The 24,295-nt window shown below is 42.7% G+C and overlaps 1 protein-coding gene across 2 annotated transcripts; it reads right to left on the bottom strand.

The window, feature by feature from the left end:
* Positions 1 to 1,525: 1,525 nt before the first annotated feature.
* Positions 1,526 to 16,859, bottom strand: PLP1 (proteolipid protein 1). Of its 2 annotated transcripts, none has more exons than XM_030306090.1 (7): positions 16,715 to 16,859; positions 8,016 to 8,202; positions 6,956 to 7,217; positions 5,684 to 5,852; positions 5,070 to 5,143; positions 3,800 to 3,865; positions 1,526 to 2,692 (listed from the first exon to the last, which is right to left on the bottom strand). In XM_030306090.1, exons 1-7 carry the CDS (start codon positions 16,716 to 16,718, stop codon positions 2,621 to 2,623), a joined length of 834 nt encoding a protein of 277 aa, XP_030161950.1. In that variant the 5' UTR covers positions 16,719 to 16,859; the 3' UTR covers positions 1,526 to 2,620. The 2 variants fall into 2 exon arrangements, with proteins under 2 accessions (XP_030161950.1, XP_030161951.1); XM_030306091.1 differs by having other exon boundaries at positions 7,061 to 7,217.
* Between the last annotated feature and the right edge of the window lie 7,436 nt (positions 16,860 to 24,295).

Genomic DNA, 24,295 nt, shown 5'->3' with positions numbered 1-24,295 from the left:
TTACATTGTCCTTACCATATCTGCTCTGCCCCTACCTTAAACCTTTTATCCAGTACTTTTCAGATAAAACTAAGCACTATTCATGTATGAACCACTGAACATCCAAACAATTGAAAGAGAAAGAATAACTTAATCCTCAACACACCAGGGATGGGGCACCATTATCATATTAAAGAAGTAACCATATTTCAACTTGAATGAACAAAACACTCTGAAGCCCCACTTCTAGAAGAAAAAAACAACAACCTTAAGACAGGTGTGTCCAAGCATATAGGCTTTTGCTCTATATATTTGACTAGAAGTTCTCACACATTAAGACCTGAACTCTACAAAAACAAACAAACAAAAACAAAAAACAAAAAAGCCCACCTGAGTTCTAGTCCAAGCTCAGATATGTGCCTACTGGGTTTACTTAGACTCTGTTTCAAGCTATAAAAACAGTAGTGATTTATCTATTCTATATTTCAGAAAATTGTTGTGAAAATGACTTGGGTGACCTGAAAAATAAATGAGCTTCTTGAACACAGCACAATAAAGGTCTAATTATTCGAGTTTCTATTGTGGGGTTAAACAAAATAATTAATTCAAAGGACACGATGTTTGATTGAGAACATTCTTAATTTTATTTTTCTTTAATTTTATAAAATACATTTTGTAAGATAAGTTCCTAAAAGTTTATCCTTTATGTGTGTTAAATTGAAATTCTATATCAGAAATGAAGGAAACACTTTCAGTTAACTCTCTTCATGTGTGTATATGTGTGTATGTATGCATGGGAGATTTTCAGGGAAGGGTTGGTTATTTGTTATGTTATTAAATCAAAACAAAACACAAGATATGGATTACTTCACTTTCCTTGATCTTGATTGGTTTCTCACAGAATCTTTTCCATCTCCTCCTTCTATGCAGCCTTGAAGCTTATCTTGTATACTGGTCTGAAGACAAATATTAAGTATATTTTTGTAAATATCTTACATCTCCTTAAACGTTGCTGAAACCACTTTGGAGGAGGGAAAACAAAGTAGCTCTTTAAAACAAAAGAGCCATCTACAGTAATATCCATAAAATCTTTCTTTTGATAAAGACCACTCAGCCTTTTCTTTTTTAACCCAAAGTTAACAAACACAGAAAGAGAAGCCTGAAACCTGGGAGATATTCAAGTTTCAAACTCTTTCCATATTTCCATTTCCATGGAGCCTGATGGCTAAGGCATTTGGTTATATAATCTATACTAGGAGAATAACCTGGATGTTAAACCTGACTCTTTACACACCAAGGTAACACTGCTAAATCAAATCACCCCCCACTAGCATAAAAAGAACAATTAAATAAGTTATTCAAATTGAGGTTCAAATTCACCAAATCTGTTTCAACCAAGAGCAGAATAATTTGGAGAAAATCTAGTAGATGCATGGGACTAGCCAATTTTAAATATTATTTGCAATGTTTAATGTTCAATGTTCATCTGTTAAAGAATCATAATCAAAGAATCATTTCCTAGACCTTTCTGGTACAACCCAAAAAAAGTGATAAACAAATTGGAAAATGTGAAATATGCATCATTCTGAAACAAATCAAGATCTTCTAATTATCCTCTATGACTGAATGGATAATACCCCATGAAAAGAGCACCATTGTGAAGATATGACAGAGGCCAGAGTATACAACTAATCAACAGAAAAAAGACACGCTATCTAAAGAGTTAGCTATCCTGTGTCTACCAGAGGGCTAGCTCAGTTTACACCGTTAGCCACTAACAACTGCTGCTCCTTCGGTCAGTCTTTTTATTTCATATGAGCTAGGTTCTCTCTGTTCTCAGCTCCTTGGAAACCAGAGGGTTGTCATGGTAGCTGTTATCAAGGAGAAGGGAGTGAGAAGATGCTGACAACACCTTGCCTCTCTTCTCTAATAAGGTGTAAGGCCAAGTGCCCCCTTGGGCTACACAGACACTATGCTCCCTTATGCTATAAGTAAGTTGGCTGAGTTAGGGCTTAAATAGTCCATCGCCATCAGGGTCAGTGCTCTCTTTCTATGGGTGAAAGATCCTTGCTTTGACCCTTTTCTCCCAGCTGCAATAGGTAGATTTGGGCAAATGCTCCTATTGTTTTGTCTGCATTTTTTTTTTCTTCTATCTTCAGTGGTAAGAGGGAGACAGAAGTAGGTTCTTTGTTTCGTACACCAAGGAGAATGTATTTGGCCCTGATAGGTGTCAAAGGGACCAGGTACATCCCTTCTCTCTACCTGAGTATCTTTCTTTCCACTTTGTTTCCATCGGTGGAAGTGCCCTGTGAGAAGAAAACATTTCCTGGTCCTCAGGAGATGCTTGAAAATTGAATTACAGTCTCCATTTCTTTGTGACTTGCAGTTGGGGAGTCACCATCTGAAGAATTTCCCATTTCTAGCAGGAACCAGCTGTGAAGCAAAATGACTAAAAGAGGTACATAAGAGGTGAGAGTCCATAGAGAGACATTAATCACCACAAGACTCTCCTTTCTTGTTACACTCATCAAGTAAGAGGGCCAGTCAGTGGCAAAGGCAAAGAGTTAACATGGGAGATGAAGCATCGTAGGCTGTGTGGTTAGAGCCTTGCTATTAGAGAAAGGGAAATTTCTACAGGAGATCAGAACTTGGTGCCTCGGCCCATGAGTTTAAGGACGGCAAAGTTGTAAGTGGCAGCAATCATGAAGGTGAGCTGTAGGAACAGAAGAGAAAATGCAAGTGAGAGTAGAAAAGAAAGCTCTCCCTCCTCTAAAGCTTTTTGGGAATGAGGAAGGATAGAAATAAAAACAGTTAAATAAAGGAAAAACCCCTTATCTGTGAAAAGCAGCGTGTCTCAGGCTTTTGTCCTACATACTTGACTAGAAGTCCTCTCTGAGACATCTCCTTCTAATGGCTCAGGCCCAGAGAATCAACTCAACAAGGACTTTTTTCACCTATGTTAAGCCTGGCACTGGATTTTCCTCAATAAAGTGAACAATGCATGGGCTCTGCCATCATGCTATCCACATGTCTGAGTGATCTGGAGTCACAGGCTGCTTGCTGCAGACACACAGCCACAACATGCAGTACAATCCTCCCTGTTTAATCTATTACAGAATGAGGAACAACTCAAGTTTGTATAAAAGCCTCAGCAGTAGAAGCCAGGGGGTTTGCAAGCTCATCCTTGAACAGTCACTACCCATTTAATGACTACAGATAAATTCCTCACCCTTCAGTGCCCTAGGTTTTTGATCTGAACAATGAATGCACTCCATTGACACTGCACTGTAACACCATCAGCAGAACCTGGGGCATAGAATCACATTATAGTAATAACAGTTTTAATAATGTTAGAAGGTCCTCCCAGTATTTTTAGGAGAGTACCTAAATCCTTTGGAGAGTGCCCAAGGTGGATTCATATTTACAGCATATTGAATTCCAGGCTTTGGAAAATCATGTTTAGTAATGTATCAATGTTCTTGTCACTCATCTGACCAGGGTGTGTTGAGAATTAACTGCAATTTATGATTGCAAAGTACTTGGCAATATTACATGCTCTGTAAATGCTAAATATCATTTCTGACTATTAATCTCTTACCTTATTTCCTCACACCACTTTGCTTGTTCCTGTCTAATTTCTGAAGTTTTTCCACTTTGGTAACCCAAAGTAGAAGTTCATAGTCTATACCTTTTTTTGTCTCTTCCCAGGAGCTTCTCTACAGCATTTCAAGGTTAGGAATCTATCTTTTTGCCTTTCAGCATGGCTGTACCCAAGCTATCCCAGGACCATTTATTTGCTTAGATCATTCAGACAACTCACCAGGGAAACCAGTGTGGCTGCAGCTCCCACAAATGCAGCAATAAACAGGTGGAAGGTCATTTGGAACTGCAAGAAAATGCAAAAGGGAGAAAAGTTTCTTGCAACCGCAAAAATATGTTCTGTAAATCATGAATGCAGCTTTCTAAATATGTTAACATCTTTGTGCTAATTCTGCATCTATAACTAAATTGCCACCTCTTTCAGTATAGGCCTCCTGTTCTTTTTTTTTTTTTTTTCAACGTTTATTTATTTTTGGGACAGCGAGAGACAGAGCATGAACGGGGGAGGGGCAGAGAGAGAGGGAGACACAGAATCGGAAACAGGCTCCAGGCTCTGAGCCATCAGCCCAGAGCCTGACGCGGGGCTCGAACTCACGGACCGCGAGATCGCGACCTGGCTGAAGTCGGACGCTTAACCGACTGCGCCACCCAGGCGCCCCTCTTTTTTAATTTTTAACATTTATTTATTTTTGAGAGAGAGAGAGACAGAGACAGAGTGTGAGCAGGGGAGGGGTAGAGAGAGAGGGAGACACAGAATCTGAAGCAGGCTTCAGGCTCTGAGCTGTCAGCACAGAGCCCGATGCGGGGCTGGAACTCACGAGCTGTGAGATCATGACCTGAGCCGAAGTCAGACACTCAACCGACTGAGCCACCCAGGTGTCCCAGGTCTCCTGTTCTTTAATATACATCACAACACCTAGTCACATAGCATCCAGAGCACGGAATACTCATAAAATATTTTAATCAACTGGTTCCCGACAGTTATATCCAGGATTCCAAAATTTAAAGTCACAAAGTTTTTAACTTTTAAAGTTACTGCCATCTTCCTCAAGATTTACTTTCATTCCCCTGCCTCATTTGTATATGATATCCATTCCCAATACAGTGTTTTCCCTTTCAAATGTACTTTTTGTTTTTACTTCTCATTACAGATGGAAAGATTCCAAATGAAAGTGTTTTGTAAAACCTATGAGTGTCTCTATGCACAAATCATTTTCTTGATAAGGTTTTTAACTAAAAGAATAAAATTTTTCATTTGGGGGTTTCGTCAGTAAGCTCTATCTTTTCCTAAAGCTACAAATTTCTCCTTTAAGGAAGTAAGTCTTGGAATGGAAAGCTTTCTATGCAGCTCTAGGGAAAATAGATGTTTTAACAGCTACACTCAAAATCCAGCAAAGAGAAGTTGTGGTTTTTAAAATTGAAGGCCTTGTGTAGAAATTTGTATGGTACTAGCCAATTCCATTGTAAAATAACTCAAATGGCCCACTCACCTCAGCTGTTTTGCAGATGGACAGAAGGTTGGAGCCACACACCTTGCCAGGGAAAGCATTCCATGGTAGAACACCTGAATAAGACACACAAGGCAACCAGGGTGAGTTGTGGAGTTGTGGGGCTCCATGAAGATTTTCTTTCAGGGCCCTTCTTCTATCCTTAATCATTCTGGCTGAACAGTTGGGTCCTACTAACAATCACAATCCCTTTTTTTTTGTAAAGATTTGCCAAAGAAGAAGAAGAAGGTGAAGGAGGAGGGGGAGGAGATGGAGGAGGAGGTGGGGGGGAGGGAGGAGAAGAGGAAGAAGGTGGTACTGAACAGTTGTGTAATCTGGTCTTTGTCTTTGAAATGTGCTGCTTCTGGGTTGGGAACAACAGTCAACCAGGCTAGAGCAGTGTGAACAGCCAAGAAAATTCCCACCACTTCCAAAAGAAGTTCCCTTTCAAGGGAAGAAGTCTCTACAATTTCAGTGGAGAAGGATTAAAAAACTAAGAGCCAGGCATCCATAGTATTTTCCCCTATAATTACCATCCTCATTATTCTAAGTAAAGGACAAAATATATAGTGCTTTCACAGGGGGTAGGAAGACAAAGCACCCATATCCTAACTTACCATACATTCTGGCATCAGCACAGAGACTGCCTATACTGGCAGAGGTCTTGCTGGGGAAGGCAATAGATTGGCAGGTGGTCCAGGTGTTGAAGTAAATGTACACAGGCACAGCAGAGCAGGCAAACACCAGGAGCCACACAACGGTCAGGGCATAGGTGATGCCCACAAACTAAAACAATTGAAATGGGGTGGTTAGAAATCAGCATCAGCCTGGAGATGTTGAAACACAAACTAGGAGATCCTGGAATGGCATGTGCCAGATATGAAAGCAGATTCCAGAGATCTCCACCAAATGAAATTAGTAAGCAGGGCACCTCTGCCAACTGTCATTGGCAGTATCTACTAGAGAACCGGCCCCAAGTGTGTTGGAGGGTGGGGGAAATGGGTGGGGGTTGGAGTGAGGAGGATCCCTGGGTTAGAGAGGCTTCAGGAGATTTTTTGGCAGATAAGGTGTAAAGAAATCAAAACAGATCCTGAAAGAAAGTCGTGCCATTTCTCAAACCTTAGGCTGAGCTTAGAAAATGTTCCTCGTCATAGGACTTTTGATCCCTAGTCATTGAGCAAAGCCAATAGGAGATTTAAATATCAGATACAAAAACCTTTCTAAGCCAACTGCTGGCCACAGAAGACATCACTATAATCCATAGATAGTCAACCCCCAAAGGATCTTAACTCTAGAGATGGAAAACCAATGTGTATCTCAGTAGAAGCATGGATAGTCCTCAGACAAAGATGAAGCATTAAAAATGCAGATCTATGCTAGTTCCCTCTGGGACCTCCAACAGAGTAAAATCCCAGAATATTGTGAATTCCTCCTTGGAGTCAATTATTTTTTTCCATGATCCACCCTCTCTCTCAGATCAAGCACCTGTATCTCAATCCCATGAGTAGCATCTTAGACTGTTAGGCAGTCATATCTAATCTTGTTGTGGTCCCCGCTAAGAGGAGAGTAAAGGAATACCAACAGATGTCTTAGAAATTGTCTGATTGTATGAAGTGTCCACAAAACTCATGCTTTTTCTTTCTTTCTTTCTTTTTTCTTTTTTTTTTTTTTTTTTGGATGAAATTTTCTAGGGAACTTTTGAAAGTTGAAGCTAAGCCAGCTGGGCACCACGTTCTTCCTGACCTTCTCGTTCGGCTGTAGCCATCACTTCCTCACTCAAAAGCCAAGCCCCTAGAGAGGGCTCAGCCTTAGGTGGGGATGAGGCCACAGACTCACGCCCAATTGTCCCCCACCCCTTGTTATTGCCACAAAATCCTGAGGATGATCACCTTGTCGGGATGTCCTAGCCATTTTCCCAAACAATGACACACCCGCTCCAAAGAATGAGCTTGATGTTGGCCTCTGGAACCCCTCCCCTTCTGGCCCCCTGTTACCGTTGCGCTCAGGCCCTTGCCGCAGATGGTGGTCTTGTAGTCGCCAAAGATCTGCCTGACTGCACCGGTGGTGTAGAAGCCCTCAGCCAGCAGGAGGGCCCCATAAAGGAAGAAGAAAGAGGCAGTTCCATAGATGACATACTGGAAGGCATGGATCCTGCATTAACATATAGACAAAATATATCAGGAAATCTTATTGAAGACTCAGTTAGGGCCCTTCTTGCAAAAGTGAGGTGGACACTTGAGTGGGCACCTAAACAAGGCTAGGGATTCTTTAGGAAAATCACTAGGTTCCTCCTCAACCTCTCCACCTTATCTTTATTGAAGTAAAGAAAGACAAAGAGTGTGGCCAATAGCACATACTCCTCCACCCACCCCTTGCTTACCCTGTGACCTGAAGAACTAGGACTGTATTCTCCTTGGCCTGACCCTTCAGAGATATTCCTTCAGTAGGAGAAAGAAGAGACGAACTAGACCAGGAGGAGGATGGATGAAGGAACAGGGGCCTAATATGCTCTAGGAACAGGAAAGTCTTAGTACGGGGGCCTGAGCAGAATCAAATGGTATATCAAACCAAGAGCAGCAGCCCCAATCTGTCCAGTCATTGGACCTTCCCTGAGTTCTCCATACCTATCACTGTAGAGGCTCCAACTGAGTCAATGTTAACCCTATGGGCAGAAGTTAGAACATGTGGGACAAAGCAAGTGCGGTGGGGGTGAAGGGGCAATGAGAAGTGGACTGGCCAGCAGACAACCCTCCCATTTCTGAATTTGGCACTTCCCCCCATTTAGGACCTTAGATGAGGCATAGGTGAAATCTGCAAACAGAAGGAAGACTCAGAAATCCTGTCTGGCTCCACACTAATCTCCTACTAATCATTAAGGTACTGATGAGTCCTATATGTCTCCAGGGAGAGACAGAAAGAGAGAAGGGTTCATGTAGGACAGGTACTTACACATTGATGAGATACTCATAGTCCTGGTAGTTTTTGGAGAAATAGGTCTCAATTAGCTTTTCTGTGCCAGTGAGTGCTTCATGTCCACAGCCACAGAACAGTGCCACCCCAAAGAAACACAATCCAGTGGCCACCAAGGAAGCAAAGGGGGCCCCTACAAGACATCTTGCACAGCACTCCAACAAGCCTGAGGAAGAAGAAGGGGAAAAGTCATGTATGTTCCCTGTGTAGCTTGTGCCACTCATACTTCTTTGTCAGACAAGTCAAGGCCCATGCTCACATGCACAGATGGAGTAGTCACCCCAGATTCCAAAAGCAGAAGAGTCTGAGCTTTAGGCTTCTGGAATGTGAGATTGACCCCAAAACCATTACTTAGCTGTATTCTCTTTTTTTGGACTTGTTTTTTTAATTTTTAAATTTTATTTAAATCCAAGATAGCTAACATATAGTGTAATAATGATTTCAGAAGTAGAATTTTGTGATTCAGCACTTACATAAAAAACCCAGTGCTCATCACAAGTGCCCTCCTTAATGCCCATCACCCATTTGGCCCATCCCCCACCCAACACCCCTCCAGCAACTCTCAGTTTACTTGTGAAAATAAATCCTTACTTTTAATTCCTAGAATGTATGTGTTTGTTTGTTTGTTTGATAATTAGTCATTGAAGGGGCGCCTGGGTGGCTCAGTCTGTTAAGCATCTGACTTCGGCCCAGGTCATGATCCCGCAGTTCACAAGTTCAAGCCCCATGTTAGGCTCTGTGCCGACAGCTTGGATCCCAAAGCCTGCTTCAAATTCTGTGTCTCCCTCTCTCTTTTCCCTTCCCCCACTCGCACTCTGTCTCTCAAAAATAAATAAACATTTAAAAAATGTTTTAATAATAATTAGTCATTGAAGTAGCATGCTAGGGAGATTAGGCAATCATCCTCTCTTTTCTTATCATTCTGATTTGTTTGTTTTAGTCATTTATCAACTCTTATGGAGTACTTACTATTTGCCCAGTATTGTGCTAGGTGTTATGTGGGATGTGAAAACATAAGACATAGACTGTGCCATACGAGAGTCTTTTGTTTACTAAGGAATAATGAGCTAGGTAGATCTAATATTTTCAACTAACAATTTCAGACAGCCAAGGAAATGGTTACAGAAGGTAACTAAGAGTTCCAGGAAGGGATGGGTGCAAGCCAGAGATATTGGTATTGTCAGACAAGATTTGAGCCTTGGAGAGCATTCCAGGTGGGAGAAACTTTGGAAATTGCATGCTCCTTGATATTCCTGAATACTGTGTGTATTTGCTGCATGGAATGCTTGCTTCTTCATTATCTAGAATGTTGTGTGGACAGCAGTCCAATGGAAAGGAGGAAATTGGCAGGGAGCAGGGGATAGTAATGGGAGGGTGACTATTGTTCACAGTAATAAAAATGCAAGCTTAATGATTTTTTAACACCTTGCATGACTGATTTGTCCCCCTATATTGCAGCTTGGCCAATGTCTGCACCCTCAGGCCTACACTGGAGTTCTGTCAAAACAGCTACAAAAAAACTCTATACAAAGTCAGAAAAGCATGAAACATCTTTCTGGCATGACAAAAACACACCAAAGCCTGGGAACACAGGTGTCTGAAAGTGCTAAGAGTCCCTGAGATCCCAAGACCTGTTACCCCAGGCCCCATGACAATGTTGCTGAGAAAGAGGAAAGGCACACAAGAAGTCATAGGCTCTGAGAACAGCTGTGCCCCAGGTACTAGCCCCATGTTCTAAGTGCCACATGGAGCAAAACTTAACAAATGTCAAGTAAATGGCTGACTAAATGAGGAAAGGATGGCTCCTTCTGGCCACTTGGCCATATCCCAAATCTATACCTATATCAATATCGATATCGATATCAATATAGATATAGATACAGATACACATACATATGCTATCTGGTTTTATACATCTATTCACATATCATACAATATATATGATATATGAATTATTTTGTATATATATATCATATATATATATATGGATTATATACAAATATACAGCTGATGTGCTGAGAAGCTGCTTTTGAAAAAGTACTTTGGAACTCCTTATAAAAAGAAAGCAAATTGTGCTAATTTCTACTTTTGAATTTTTATTCAAAGCTCACTTGTCCATACCATTGTAGCAAGGACTAGGGGAGTCCTCTGCCCAACCCTGTTAATACTAGTAGTTTCTTTTTAGCCCTATGTGCTTAAACATCTGTTGGTTTGCATGGCTGATGCAATGTGAACAGATTTTGAAGGACCAAATTATCTCTGATGGGAAAGTTGAGGTAAAGGCATTTATCTCTGTTCTCAGAGCCACAGAATGAGTGAGTCCTATTACCCATCATCCCATAAAATGACAACCCTTCCTTGGTCCTCAAAGAGCCTCTTCCTCAAAGATTCTGGTATGTGACACCAGAGATGAGGCTCAGGAGCTTCAGAAGCAAGCAGAGTAAGTAGCTAACATTTGAGGCAGAACTGAATTTTCATCCTTTTCCAAAAACTGAAGAATGACTTTCAGAAAATTTGACCTCTATGAAAAGCAATCAATTTGTAGCTGTGCTGCTGTAAATGGGGGCAGAGTTTACTTAGTATGAACTTTGCAATAATGTTTGGGAAGAGTGTTTCATCAGAGCTGGCCCATGGTGTGTGTGTGTGTGTGTGTGTGTGTGTACGTGAATGTGCACGCATGCATGCATGCATGCAAATGTGCACATGCACACATGTATATACCAGAAAGAAAGACACAGCAGATGAAATTGATCATTGTTAGAAAAATTGATCTTCCTCTTTCTCAACAGGTTAAGATACTAGATGCATCCTGTAAGTCAATAAAAGGAGCCTGGAAATAAACAGTGCTTTCCTACTCTGTCTATGCAACTCTTTCCCACCCCCAAACTCTTAGACTCTTCTAGTAAAGAAGGTCTCTGAAGCCTGAGGATGGGGGGAGGGGAAGGTCAGTGACCCCACTGTTCCTTCTCTCCCCAGCACAGGGTCAGGGCTTGGACAGAGCCCTCCATAGCTCCCTTGGACAAAGAAGCCTTGTTTTTCCCTGAGATCTCAGGAACCTCATTGGTATTCTGCAGGGGCCTGCAGGCCTGGGGGTGGGGAAGGGGGTCAGACCCAGGGAAGAATGGCAGAACTGTTTATTTAGCCCAGAGTAAGGACAGCCATCCACCCTAGCAAGTGACTGTCCTGTGCCACTCACTCACCCAGCTTTTTCACCCTGGAAAAAGCTAAACAATCCAGGTGTGATTAGGGATGAAAGAATTTGAACTCTTGCTAGCCAAACAGGGAATCCACTCTAAGTTTTAGTTAATATCCCCACCAGGGTTGTAAAGATAAGGAAAAATCCTCTTTAGTGAATCAAATCCCTTGATAATCATCCAAAAATAACCAGAGTGTCTTATGGAATATCTTTACTGAATGATAAAGGACTAAGCCTTGGAAGCAAATCTGGATCATCAACTGATACACTTTTTTTTTTTACATACATTTTTCCTCTATTCTCTTAGACCTCAAATAACTTAGCACCCCTTTTCTGTTCCTCTGACATTCAAAGCAAGGGTCAAGAGGGACATAGGTTTTAATGAATATTTAATGTGGAGTTGAAAATAAGTGGCCCCAGATAAATCTATCACTCTGGAGGTCTACATAGTTAAACTATATCAGCATACACATTACATGTCAATTTCTTTGTAATCAAAATGAAATGTTGGTTCTGATGCCATTTAAGTTCAGCAGAAAGGAAGAATCTCATTCAATCCGTCCAAGCAAAAAATCAACTTTTGGATTCCGAAGGGGAAAAACTCAGAACATGCAAAAAAAAAAAAAATGTGTCTTCATCATAGTAGTTGACAATCATAACGTTCTGAGAAAGTTCCACTGGGTTCACTTTGATTTTTTACAGCCCAAGAAATATCCTTGGGAATGTGTGAAGCCACAAGCTCTACATTTCAGTACCTTTCATTGTTGAAAGGTATTGGTTTAATTTAGGAAGGCTGTAACGGATTCTGGAGAAGTTCTTTGGCTCTCTCAAGAGACATGCTCATGTTTCCAGGCTAAAGACAGACTTTCACATGGTATAATTGGCATAAAAGAACCGTATAGTAATAACACTACCCAGTGCAACTCAATTGGATTAAACTGCCTGACTTTGGTGTGATAAGTTATAGAGAAAAATAAATACCTTTCCCAGTGTTTTCCTTTCATTTCTTTTGATGTGGATTCAGTACAATTATTAAGCATATATGCAGTAAGCTAGGCACTGTGAGAAACCAATGGGAATTATAAAGCCTTGTCCCTTTCTTCAATGACATTTCAATCTTGAGGAGAACAAACTTGTGTCTGTGAATCAAAGACCAAAGCTACCTATAACCTAGTGTTAAAATGTATATGACCAAGTGCTCTGGGCAAAATGTAAGCAAAAGGTAAATACTCGTTGGCTAGATTTATCTGCAAACTTCCAAAATGAGTCCAATCAATCTGTAATTGAACTTCAAACCCTTCTCACCAATGCTTTTCAGAGGAATCTAACAAAGATCATCAGGACCATTGTTACTCTTATCCAGATCCATGTCCATCCAAAGGATTGTGTTGATCCTGATGCTGTCTCTTTAAGCAGGAGCCAAGAGCTCCCAAGCCCTCTCTCCTTTCCTATGCCCTGGGAATGCCTCAAGGACCAGCTCCACGATGGAAATTCAGTGTGAATCTGGGAACTCATCAAAGGGAAGAGAGTAGGGGCTTTCATCGAAAGAGATGGTAGAAAGAGACCAATTGTGCCTTGCACAATTCTCAGCCTGTCCCTTGAATCCAGCTGACAAAGGGAAAGATAGAAGAACCCTATACAATAGAGCTAAATAACAGGCAGGCTCATTGAGCAAAAAACTGGCCCCATCTCCCTAAGTCTCTAATCTGCACTACACTCTTACCCTCCTCCCAGAACCCACCCCTAACCTCACTCCATGAACAGAGGCCTCCTTGACTGGGGCCTATAGTGGTTGACAGGGCCAAGATGCTAGAGCAGCCGTGACTGGTACTGGGGATGGATGAGGATCAGTGGGTGGGTTCTAGGAGTAAAACAACAATCATCAGGAGGTGCCAGAGACAAAGACTTTTGCTTCTGGCCTTATCCTGGTCAGACAAAGCCCTGCCTATAATCTCGTCTTCCCTACATGAACTCAGCACCTATACCACATTCAAGTGCTGAAAGGGTCCCTGCAGCCACTGGAGCATGGGAATTCAATCCTGCTGGATAGTCGAGTTATATGGATAAAGTTAAATAAAAAAGAATTTCAGCCTCTTCTTTGGACAGAAATTATATTATTATTACCATAACAACAGCATTTGAGCCAACTTGTTTCCTATACTCCCTACTCCTCCCCAAACACAACACACACACACACACACACACACACACGTGACAATTTATGCCCAAACATATGGAGGTTGGAATAGAACCCTGATTGTTAAACTCTGTCCCTGATACATTTTCTTCATTTTGCCCACTTATGCAGAAGTGAAAAAGTACCCGGCAATAAGCTAAGGAGATAACATTTTCTATACCTTATTCCTTATGTCAGTGTCTCACCATTTTTTTCCTCTCTCCTTGGTTGCAGTGTAAAGCTGATCTGGGGAACGTTGTTCTCTTACTTGGGATATCACTGACTCTTTTCCAGATCCCTGCCTAGCAGAGAGCTCAGAGGCAAGTGCAGATCTGAGATATCACCCTTAGGACCTTTTTCAAATAGCCAAGGAGGAATTAATCAATCGGTACTTGTTGAACTTTTGAGGTAAGTTTGACACTGGATAGGCCCTAACAGTGGGAAAGAAAGGGAAACCTGCTCTGTTTGCATTCCAGACTGATGTGGCTATTCCTGACCATATCACTGCCCTGACTTCATCTTCTCTGGATCTGAAGTTCTGTAGGCAAGGATGGCATGTCTACAGTTGCTTTCTTTCAAGACCAAGAACTATACCCTGAGGATGGTTTTCAGGGTTTCAAGATAATACACAAAAAGGCAACAGGGAAAAAGATGCCACTGGCTGGGTGACAGTGCCTTGATGGGTTTAGACACTATATGTCTCCCATCCATCTCCCAGGGGGTTCTTAGGCCTTATTACTACTCACATAGCTTTGAAAGATTAGTTCTAGTTGTCAGGCTGTTGAGTAAACTTCTGGCTTTCATAGTGCAGAACCAGGGCAAAGGCTCCTCCAAGCAGAGCAGGCCTTTCAGTCTGCCTAACTCTCCAAGATCTCCTCTGGCTCTGCAAAGCTAAGGTGAGAAATGGGGTGGGGAAGGCTGTCCATGATCATTTTAGTCAGTGTCTCTAGGAAGATTGTGCGGTTTTGGATCTGGTTTCTTTTTAGCTCTTGGCAGTCTTGTGGCATTCTTGCCATCCTGGTGGGATTCAGTTTGTACTCAGGAATTCTGTAAAACTGGACCCCTCCTCTTCTTCCACACTTCTTGTCTGAGCTACCCTCACTTAGTCTGCACCAGCCAAAACTATACTTACTGCTCGGCAAAGAGCCACCTTTGGAGGGAAGCATCACAGTCTGGTTACCAAGGTAACAGCCACTGTTCTCAGACAACAGGCTTGCAGGAGCCAATGTTTTGCTGTTCAGAAATGGCATTGTGTTACTGAGCAGGGAACAATCAGCTACTGCTCTTTAGCTCTTTTCTGTTTCCATTGTTATCCCAAAGACTCATTTGGAACATTCCCCTCCCAAGTCAGGAAAAGGTTTAATGAACTGTCATTTCCCCCATAAGCCTTTTGTATAGAGAATACTGAATTCAGTCTTCTTCTTTGTTTCCCATCCTATAGGATTCTATCTGGTCGACGTAGTGAGCTCCCTGTTTCTGGAGGTGATTAAACAGAGATGGTCTATTATTTATAAAGTACTTGAGATACTTTGTTATTGAATAATTGGAAACTCAATGGCTACTCTGTTATGTGCACCTGGCCCAAGAATTGCCCACCCCCCGAATCTGGGATCCAATACACAACCTCAACTTTGCCCTTATCTGTGGCAATTTCCCCTGGAGGAAATCATCCAACCTCCATGATATAGGGAACTGTCCCTGTGGTCACCTCATTTGTTCCTGCCTTTTCCTCAGGGCTTTCATCCTCTGAGGAAGTAATATTTAGCATCATTCTTTACTCCCTTTCCATTTTTTAATTCACAACCTACCCAATCAGCTGCCCTGACATTATGTAGCGTTCCTGATATTACCAAGGGTGGGAATTGAGTTTCTCCAACATTCACCTCTCATCTGGCTACACTCAGTTGGTCAAATGATTCTTACCCAAGTGCACAAAGTGTACACAAAAAAAGTCCAAACCACTTTGGAAAGAGTTAAGAGTCAGCTTATACGTGCATTATTTTATAATAAATGGTATTATCATTATTTACAATTGTTATAGAGCTTTCCCATTTTCAAAGGATATCCACAACATTAGTACTTGATTTTCACAACCCTGCAAGTAGACAAAGCAGTTATTGTTATCCCCATTTTCCAGAATATGAAGTGATAATTCACAGTGACCAACCCAAGGTCATGAAGTTCATAAGTGGCAGATATGGGATTCAAACCTGGTTGATTCTAGCCCTGCCCTCTTAATTATCCATGTTGAATACATGCTTCAGAAAGCTCTCTCAGGATGAAACAACCTAAAGGCTGACACCAGCTTAATATAATTGAAAACCGTTTTCTATGGATGTTCCTATAGTCTTCTGGGTACTATATTTGATGGTGAATACATATAATAATTGATTCTCATTTCATTTAGGATGTATTCAAGCTGCTACTCTTCTTTTGCCAAATGTGAGTGAGCAATGTTTACACATCTCTGTGACATCCTGTGTGGACAAAGACCTTCATGCTCTGTACACCCTGCTCTAAGTAGACACTATGAAAGACCAGATAGCTTCTCTCTTTGTTCATGGAACTTGGAGAAGCCCTTAGTACTCAACCAAGTCAGCAAGATCCGTAAGGTCCCAGCAGCCTTCTTGTTATAGGAGCATAGGAGGGATTTAGAGTCTGAATTATGCCCTCAGAAAGGCTCAGTCTATGATATTAGTTAGATATGATCACCCATATATGTACATGTGCACACACACACACACACACACACATACCCTACCCATATCCATTGAGGCCTTTATTTTCATTTCCTGAACCCGAGATTGGCCTTCTCAGCCATAGCCAAGCCTGAGTTCCATCTTGCTCAACTCCCCAATTTCCTTCTGATGTCAAACGGGGTCCAAATTTCATATCAAGCAAGCAGTCATTTTATACATCTGAAGGCTAGCCAACACTCAGTTGTCACCAGAAGAACCAGGGATGTCAGCTGACCCAGTCATTACCAGGGCCTAGGAACCGGGGAAAAGAGAAGGTAGAGGGAAGTGAGGGGGTAAGAGGACACATGACCATATCCAACCCTCTGGGCACTCTCTCCAAGGACCTGTGGTACTCTCCACGTGCTGCTGGAGTTCTTGGGCAATAAAGCATCATTCTCAGTACAACAGAAAAGGAGTTAACCTAATTGAGTGCTAAGGAATTAAAGACAACAAGTGCCAAAACGCAGCTTATTGAAACCACTGGAAATCCCGAACGTTAAAGTTGGAAATTGTCTTGCAAATTTCTGTGCCTGCTTGAATCTTCCATGCTAAAGTTTTTGAAACTCACCCATGTCTTTGGAACTCTGACTCCAAATTGTAGCCGGCTGGCTAGTCTGCTTTGCGGCTGACTTTGTTCAGCTGGAAGGATCCTGGTCTCTCCAGTCTCCTTCTTCGGTCCTTTACTTTTTTCTGAGTATCTTTGTCCTCTTCTCCTGCAATGAAAAGGGCTTTCTGATTGACAGCCAACCCCCTTAAAGAGACAGGCCCCGATTTCCTCCTCCTCTCCTCCTCCCCTTCTCCTCCCCTTGTCCCCACCTCCTTAGGGATACTCCCTTCTCTAAGAACTCCATCTTCTCTTTCTGCCTTTCACTACCAATTGTTTCATTTTCTGTTTTTCAGTTTTTCTCTAAGCCTTGTCTGTGAGGAATTTCACTTTGATGCAGAGCGTCTGGAATGTGGTTTGGGGGTAGAAACAAAAAGAGGTCCTAGGAACCTCCAAGTGATGCTTGGGTCTATTTGGTGTGGGATGTTGCAGTTCAAGTGTCAGAAGCCATAGAAGCTGTAACCATGGCCAGGGGCTCAGGGTCAGAAACCTAGATGTTATTCCCAGAGTACTTCCAACTCTGCCCCAACTCCACCCCTCACTCTTAGCTGCTCTTGGCCCTGTCTACCTTTCCCCTCCCCCCCAACTCCTTAGCAAATAAGCATCCGTCCTCTACCCAGCTCTAAGAAACATAATAGAGAAGAAAATTTTGTCTTTTAAAATAATTTCTTCCAAATCCTTCTTGGTTTCAACTAAATGAGGACAAAACACAAGCTGTTGATTCCACGAACAGATTTTGACCAAGCTGGGGGAAGCTACAATTGTAATGATTTTATAGAAAGGATAACAGAGAGCCAGAGAGGTGACAAGACCTATGCAAATTCACACAATAAGGTAAAGAGAAGGTCAGAGTTAGGGGTATGGGTGATTTCCAAGGAGGGTAATTGACTTTGAGACAAATCACTAACATGATCTGGGAATCAGGTGGTCAATATCCAATCCTGAGACTGTAGTGTCATCAAAGAGCTAAGGCCAGGCTGGTGAGAGGCAAAGGGTGAGTTGGGGTGAAGCAGTGGCTGCCAATGAAGGTAGAGAGAAGGGGAAAGGAAATATAGTCCTTGCCTCAGAGAAAAAACACTAAGAAAAAAGTGGCCAAGCAACAAAAACAGGGGAACAATATATGAAAAATGGCCAAGCAACAAAAACAGGGGAACAATATATGAAACCTACCTTACCAATAATACTTATTTCTAAAGACTGTGAAGGTATTTGAGGGCCCATTGTTAGGTGGGATTAGTCTGGGAAGGTTTTCTAGAAAAGGTGGATCTTAACTTAGTCTCCTTGTTAGTGCTCTCTTTCCCTTCAGGGGCCTCAGAGAGAGTCACCACTCTGTTGACCTCGAGGCCCACATTCTCCCATGGATGACCTATGAAGAAACTGGTTGGCATGTAACTGAAGGAATACTTATTAGAAGACTCCAGGAAAGAAGGTATGACCCACACACACAAAAAAACAAATTTTTCCTAGAGCTTTGCCTTGGGGATAGAGAGGAGAAGAAAGAGGTACTGAACAGAGCTTAGAATCTTCCTGTGGGGAGGAGAATGGCAAGATTGTATCTTACAGTTTTTTCTTTGTGCTGTGACCTTGGACACATTCTGGCTTGAGCTCTGATGTTAGGTGAATCTTCTGCAGATGTCCCTGTGGATTCACCCAGGTCCTCAATCCTACAGTATTTGAGACTTGTCCAGAGTCCTATAGCTCTAGATCCTTTGCTCTTATACCAGCCCCAAAGAGACAGGATCTCTGGAAATGCTGCCCTTTTTGCAGAGCTGTGTAGGAGCTTCATAGAGCAGACCGTGAGACTGATGGCAGAAGTTTCCAGGACCCCTGGCCTTGCTGACCCTGCTCTCCAGCCATAGATTCTACCTCCTGAGGAAGCTGGGTTGTAGGATTGTGCCAACAATTAACTTCTGGATGATTGTTGTCTGAATCTCCCTGGAGGAGAGGGAAAACCAAAAGCAAGAAGTCACCAAATGTGTGCCCTTAGCAGCTCAGATGGCTGAAGAAACTGAATCCAAACTCTGGGGGTTCTGATTTAGCAGGTGAGAAAGATGGTTTTTCACAGCTCGGATAGATGAGACAGCTCTGCATGCAGGGGAAATCGCTCAGGCTGAGTCTCCTCACAAATCTACCCCTAGATTCTCAGCAGCAGCTCTGGGGACTATTAGGCTACTTGGAAGAAAAGATGTGTTCCCAATAAACTCACAGGTTCCAATTTTTCAACCATGTTCCTCAAATACACATTTCTCTTCTCCTTTCCTTCATCTCTATTGCCTTACCATTCATTCTATCTTCACAAGTCTCAATCTTTCTGTTTCTGCTCTCCATCTCTGTCTTTCTTTTTCTCTCTCCACTCTCTTTGATGGATCATGTCTTCCTGTATCCACCTTGATTTTATGTCCAGGGATGGGAAAGGTCTCAGGTAGGTCATGCTCACACTCCCCAGTGCCTTAAGGTTCCAGCTACCCAAGATCTAGTATGTTGTAGTCTGTATGTCCTGACTGCCTCATAACCCACTCACCACCCCTCTCCTGTCCTGAGCCCTCCCCACAGGCTCCACGGTGGTTTCTTTCCAGGTCCCCAAGGGTTGTGTGTGTGTGTGTGTGTGTGTGTGTGTGTGTGTGTTTTAATCTACCCACCCCCACCTATTTTTATGATACTGCTTCCAATAGTTCTGCTGGACGCCCTTAGCAAAAGTTCTCCAGAGTTCACTTGGGTCCCTGGCAGTGCCCAGGAATTCCTCAAGAGGGCATTACCAGCCTTCTTGGTGACAGCCTGCTGCCTGTGCTGGGTGCTTGTGGGAACAATGCAGGATTGTATGAAACTAGTAAACAGTTTCTTTCATGAAATTCTGATAGTACCTCAGAGGATTTGGACCCTTCAATCATAGCTTGCTTTGGTTGTGCAGCTTTATTGCAAATAATTCCAAAACACTTGGATATTACTTCCACTCTCTGTGGTGTGATCCCATAGTAGCAGATTCTTGAAGGCCACTAAGCAAGTGGGTTCTTTATGGCACATTGAATAGATTGAACTCTGAAACTCAGCAAAGTCCAGTGAATTTCCTCAGGAAACTAAACAAGGGCTATCGTGCCCAATCTTGTGGTCCATATCTTCCACAATGTCCACAGAGAAGATTGTAAAGTGGAACAGAGAAGGTATAGTTCCAGTGAAAGCCCGAGATCACCTGCTAGCACTTAGGCTTCTGGAGCTGAGGCTCTGCTTCTCCTCCCCAAGATAATATCCTCCCAGACAAAATTTAGGAAGGCAAGTGGCTTCTTCTTACAGCTTTTCTAGCCCTGGCACAAAAGGCTGGCTGGTTGGCAGGCAATATATTATGTCTTATGTACTTGTGACTAGAACTTTCCACACCCAACTTCATGCCAATTGGCTTGGCCATGCCTTTCTAGCCAACAGAACTGAGGGCCGAGGGCCAGAAATGTCACATACTTTGGGCTGGCACGGAGTGGGGGGGGAATGAAGGGTGCTCTCCTTCCTCTCCTGAAGATTCAGGAACAATACAAGAATTAATGGGGGCTGACGGTGTGTTGGGTATGGATTGTGGATTGTGGAGATACCCATGACTTGGGGATAGTGTGAAAGGTAGCCTCGAAACCAAAATAATCAGATGAATAAGCTCAGGAGTACCTGGGCAGTGCCAAATAGCTACTAGCAAAATAGAGACATCAATTGTCCACATAACACACCTCCACCAACATGAATACTAAGCCAGCTTTGGCACAGTGGTCCCTGCAAAGAGGCTGCATGTTTGATATAATCTCTGAGCACAGCAAAAATAATACCACTATCCTTGGCTGTCAAAAACTCAATTTCTGAGGACTAATGTTATTTGCTCAATTTTACTGACGGTGTACAGGGGCAGCTTTCCCAATGCCACCCAGCAGGTAAAGTACAGAGCCACTGCTAGAGAATGCCTCTTTCCAGACTCTCATTGCTTGGAAGTTATGCATAAGATTTTTCTATTCCTAATGAATTTTTGAATAGAGAGCTTTTGGCCTGAGCAAGAACAGCCAGGGGCAGAATGGACAGACTTTGGGGTGCTGTGGCTGAAGTCTCCAACCCTCTGTACTTCTCAGGCTAAACTAGATGCCCATGTTAAAGATCCAGACAGGGCAAGTTGAATGCAGTTTGTAGATCAGCAGGATTGAAAATCAGTCAGTGGGGATTAGATGATACTAAGGGCTTCATTGTATTTGTTATGTGTGATAATAACATGGTGGTTATGTTTTTTTAAAGGGTCTTTATCAGTTAGAGATGCATAGAGAAATATTTATGGGTGAAATGTCATGATGTCTGGGATTTTTCCTACTCCAGAAAATTATAATAAAAAAAAGGTTAGATGAAATAACATTGTCCAAATGTTGAAAATTATTGAAGCTGGTTGGTAGGTACATGGAGTCACAATAAACTATTTTCTCTCCTTTGTGTATGGTTAAACTTGAGGTCAGAAAAGAGAAGTCATTAAAGTTAAGATTCAAGCTAATTCAGAAGGGAAAGAGAAAACCAAATCTGGAGGCATCAAAATTCCGGACTTCAAGCTGTATTACAAATCTTTAGTAATCAAGACAATATGGTACTGGCACAAAAACAGACACATAGATCAATGGAACAGAATAGAAAACCCAGAAATGGACCCACAACTATAGGGTCAACTAATCTTTGATAAAGCAGGAAAGAATATCCAATAGAAAAAAAGACAGTCTCTTTAGCAAATAGTGCTAGGAAAACTGGACAGCAACATGCAGAAGAATGAACCTGAACCACTTTCTTACACCATATACAAAAATAAACTCAATATGGATTAAAGCCCTAAATGTAAGACAGGAAACCATCAAAATCCTACAGGGGAAAATAGGCAGTAACCTCTTTGACCTCGGTCTGAGAAAAGAACATTTTCAAGGGAAATCTCTGATCTTTCTGGAAAGATGCACATAGCCCGGTAAGAGTGGCCGCTTGGGAGAAAGGGATGGGGGCCTGGAGTGGGAGGAAGACTTTTCACTCTATGTCTTTTAGTATGGTGGGAATTTGTAATTATATGCATTTCTTACTTTTTCTATTGAGAAATCTCATTTGAAAAATCTTTCAGGCACATTGAAAGACAGCAGTCTGCAAGCCTCTTGAGTCTGCTCCATACCCTTCTTTGCTTGTGTCTCTGAAACACTGACCTATTCTCAAACAAGGGCTGCCCCCAGTGACAGGAAAGGACTCCCAGGAACCCCTCCCAAGGCACAGCTGGATGGGGAGGAGGGGCTGCTCTTGCCCTGCTCCCCATGGGAGGAGAAGACATAAGCCCTTGAAAGCAAGAAATGTCCTCAGCCCAAAAGGCCACTTCTTCTGTCTTCCCAGGAAATAGGGCCCCTCCCTGCTCTTCTGCAACCCCACAAACAATGAAGGCTACATCTGCCACTGAAGGGACCCTCTCAGGCAATTGTCCAGGCCTCTTTATTTCTTTTTTTAATTAAATTTTTAATGTTTTTATTTACTTTTGAGAGAGAGACAGACAGAGCATGAGCTGGGGAGGGGCAGAGAGAGAGGGATACACAGGATCTGAAGCAGGCTCCAGGCTCTGAGCTGTCAGCACAGAGCCTAATGTGGGGGCTCGAACTCACAAACTGCAAGATCATGACCTGAGCTGAAGTCAGATGCTTAACCAACTGAGCCACCCAAGTGCCCCCAGGCCTCTTTCTTTCAACACTTCTGCCTAGGAATGCCTTTTCAGAGATAGGATTCTATCTCCTCTAAAGTAATAATAATTATTATTTTATATAAATATATAAAAATTAAAGAAAAATAATAATAATAATAATAAGAAGAAGAAGAAGAAGAAGAAGAAAACATTTTTAAGTGGTCTGTCCCTTTCAGAGTCCTTCAGCTCTGGTTGCTTGTTCAGGTAAAAGTCACTTGGCTATGGATGACACCCCCTATGGAGCAGATTGTCTACCCTCAGGGCTGGGGTGCCTTCCTTGGGAAATTGTGCCAGCAGCCAGGATGGAGAAGAAAGGGGGCCTCAGTTTCCCCTGCTATGATCAGGGCACTCCAGGTAAGCAAATGATGCTAAGATCATAGTGCCAGAGCTTAAAGCAAATTACCCACACAGGGAGTCAGCTCTCCCCTGTCCTCTTAGGGTTCTGAGGCTTTCTTTCCCTCTCCTTTTCCCCCACCCTGGCCAAGCCTAGGAAGAGGCCAGGGTAGCTACTCTCCCACCAGCATGGTCTCCTCTTGCCACCTAGTAGGATGGGGAAGGCACCCCTACCTTCCAACTATTCTTACCTTGGGAAACTTCATTCCTGTGGGACTTTCTCTGTGATGCCCAGGAGGACACAAGGGACACAGCCCCAGAGCTGAGACTATAGGCAGACTATTGAGCTGGTACCTCCCCCATCCCCTAAAGCAAGGAGAGGTTAATCCTCCATCCTGGCCTGCCCCTTCCTAGGCAGTAGACACCTTGGCCCCAAAGGAAAATGAATTCTCTTTTTAAGCACAATTAGTCCCAAACCATAAAGTCTAAGAAATGATTTGCCCAGAGGACCCTCCAAAGAGGGTTTTACATGCTCCTTGGGTTATCCTTGAAAAACCGTTCAAAATTTCTGAAGCACTGCAATTATTTCCACAGGCTGGATCCATCAGTTCTTGGAAGGGTTTCAAAGAGTAGAGTGGCAGCAACTCCCCTTAGCCTCTACTCCCACCCCATAGCAGGGGCCTTCAGAAAGAGAAGCAAATCCTCACTGAGATGTCCTCTCTCCCCTGACTATACCGCTGTTACCCAACCACAGAAGATCTACTCAACTCTTAGCCTACTGAGACCCCCTCCAAGGAGCTGGCCCTTAGAGAGAGACACTGAGCCTAAACTACAAACCTAAAGAGCCAATAGGTTCTCCATTCTGGAAGTGAGCTGCCCAGCTGTCCTTAAATTTCCTCAAGAAGAGGGACATGAAGGTGGCTTGTGAATGCTGGTGTGGGACTGGCTGTCCCAATTAAAGTTGGTTTGGAGAACATGACTAGTTCTTGGTTTCCTAGGAGTAACCATCTTCTCTCTGTTGATAACTAATCAAGAAAGAAATTTGGGGGATGCCTGGGTGGCTCGGTCGGTTGAAGACTCGATTTGGACTCAGGTCATGATCCCAGGGTCATGGGATCAAGCCCCACATTGGGTTCCTCACTTAACATGGAGCCTGCTTAAGAATTCTCTCTCTCCCTCGGCCCTTCTCCCCAACTTGTGCTCATGTGCTCTCTCTCTAAAATAAATTTTAAAAATAAATAAATAAAATTTAAGAAAGAAGTTATTAGGAATGCAGCAGGAAGGATTTTAGCTAGATATTAAATGTGCTTTCCAGGTGATCAGGGCTTTCTATGAACAATGGAATATGATGATTAAGAACACAGACTCTGAAGTCAGACACCCCTGGCCTTGAATACCAGCTCTGTCAAGTAGCAGCTCTATGACTTTGGGCAATTCAACCCCTCTAGGTCTCTATTTTTTTATTCCTAGAAAGGTATAATAACAGCAGTAACCTCACTGGGTTA

This window comes from Lynx canadensis, chromosome X (assembly GCF_007474595.2).
Source record: "Lynx canadensis isolate LIC74 chromosome X, mLynCan4.pri.v2, whole genome shotgun sequence".
In the NCBI taxonomy this organism is placed as follows: domain Eukaryota; kingdom Metazoa; phylum Chordata; class Mammalia; order Carnivora; family Felidae; genus Lynx; species Lynx canadensis.
This window is presented reverse-complemented; position numbering and strand designations above follow the sequence as displayed.

What these genes read in the sequence shown, in the direction of transcription:
- PLP1 (XM_030306090.1), bottom strand. An exon ending in GGCTAGGACATCCCGACAAG is followed by an intron (nt 5,853 to 6,955) that starts GTGATCATCCTC and finishes CAATTGTTTTAG; the next exon opens with TTTGTGGGCATCACCTATGC. An exon ending in CAGCCACACTGGTTTCCCTG is followed by an intron (nt 2,693 to 3,799) that starts GTGAGTTGTCTG and finishes CTGTTCCTACAG; the next exon opens with CTCACCTTCATGATTGCTGC.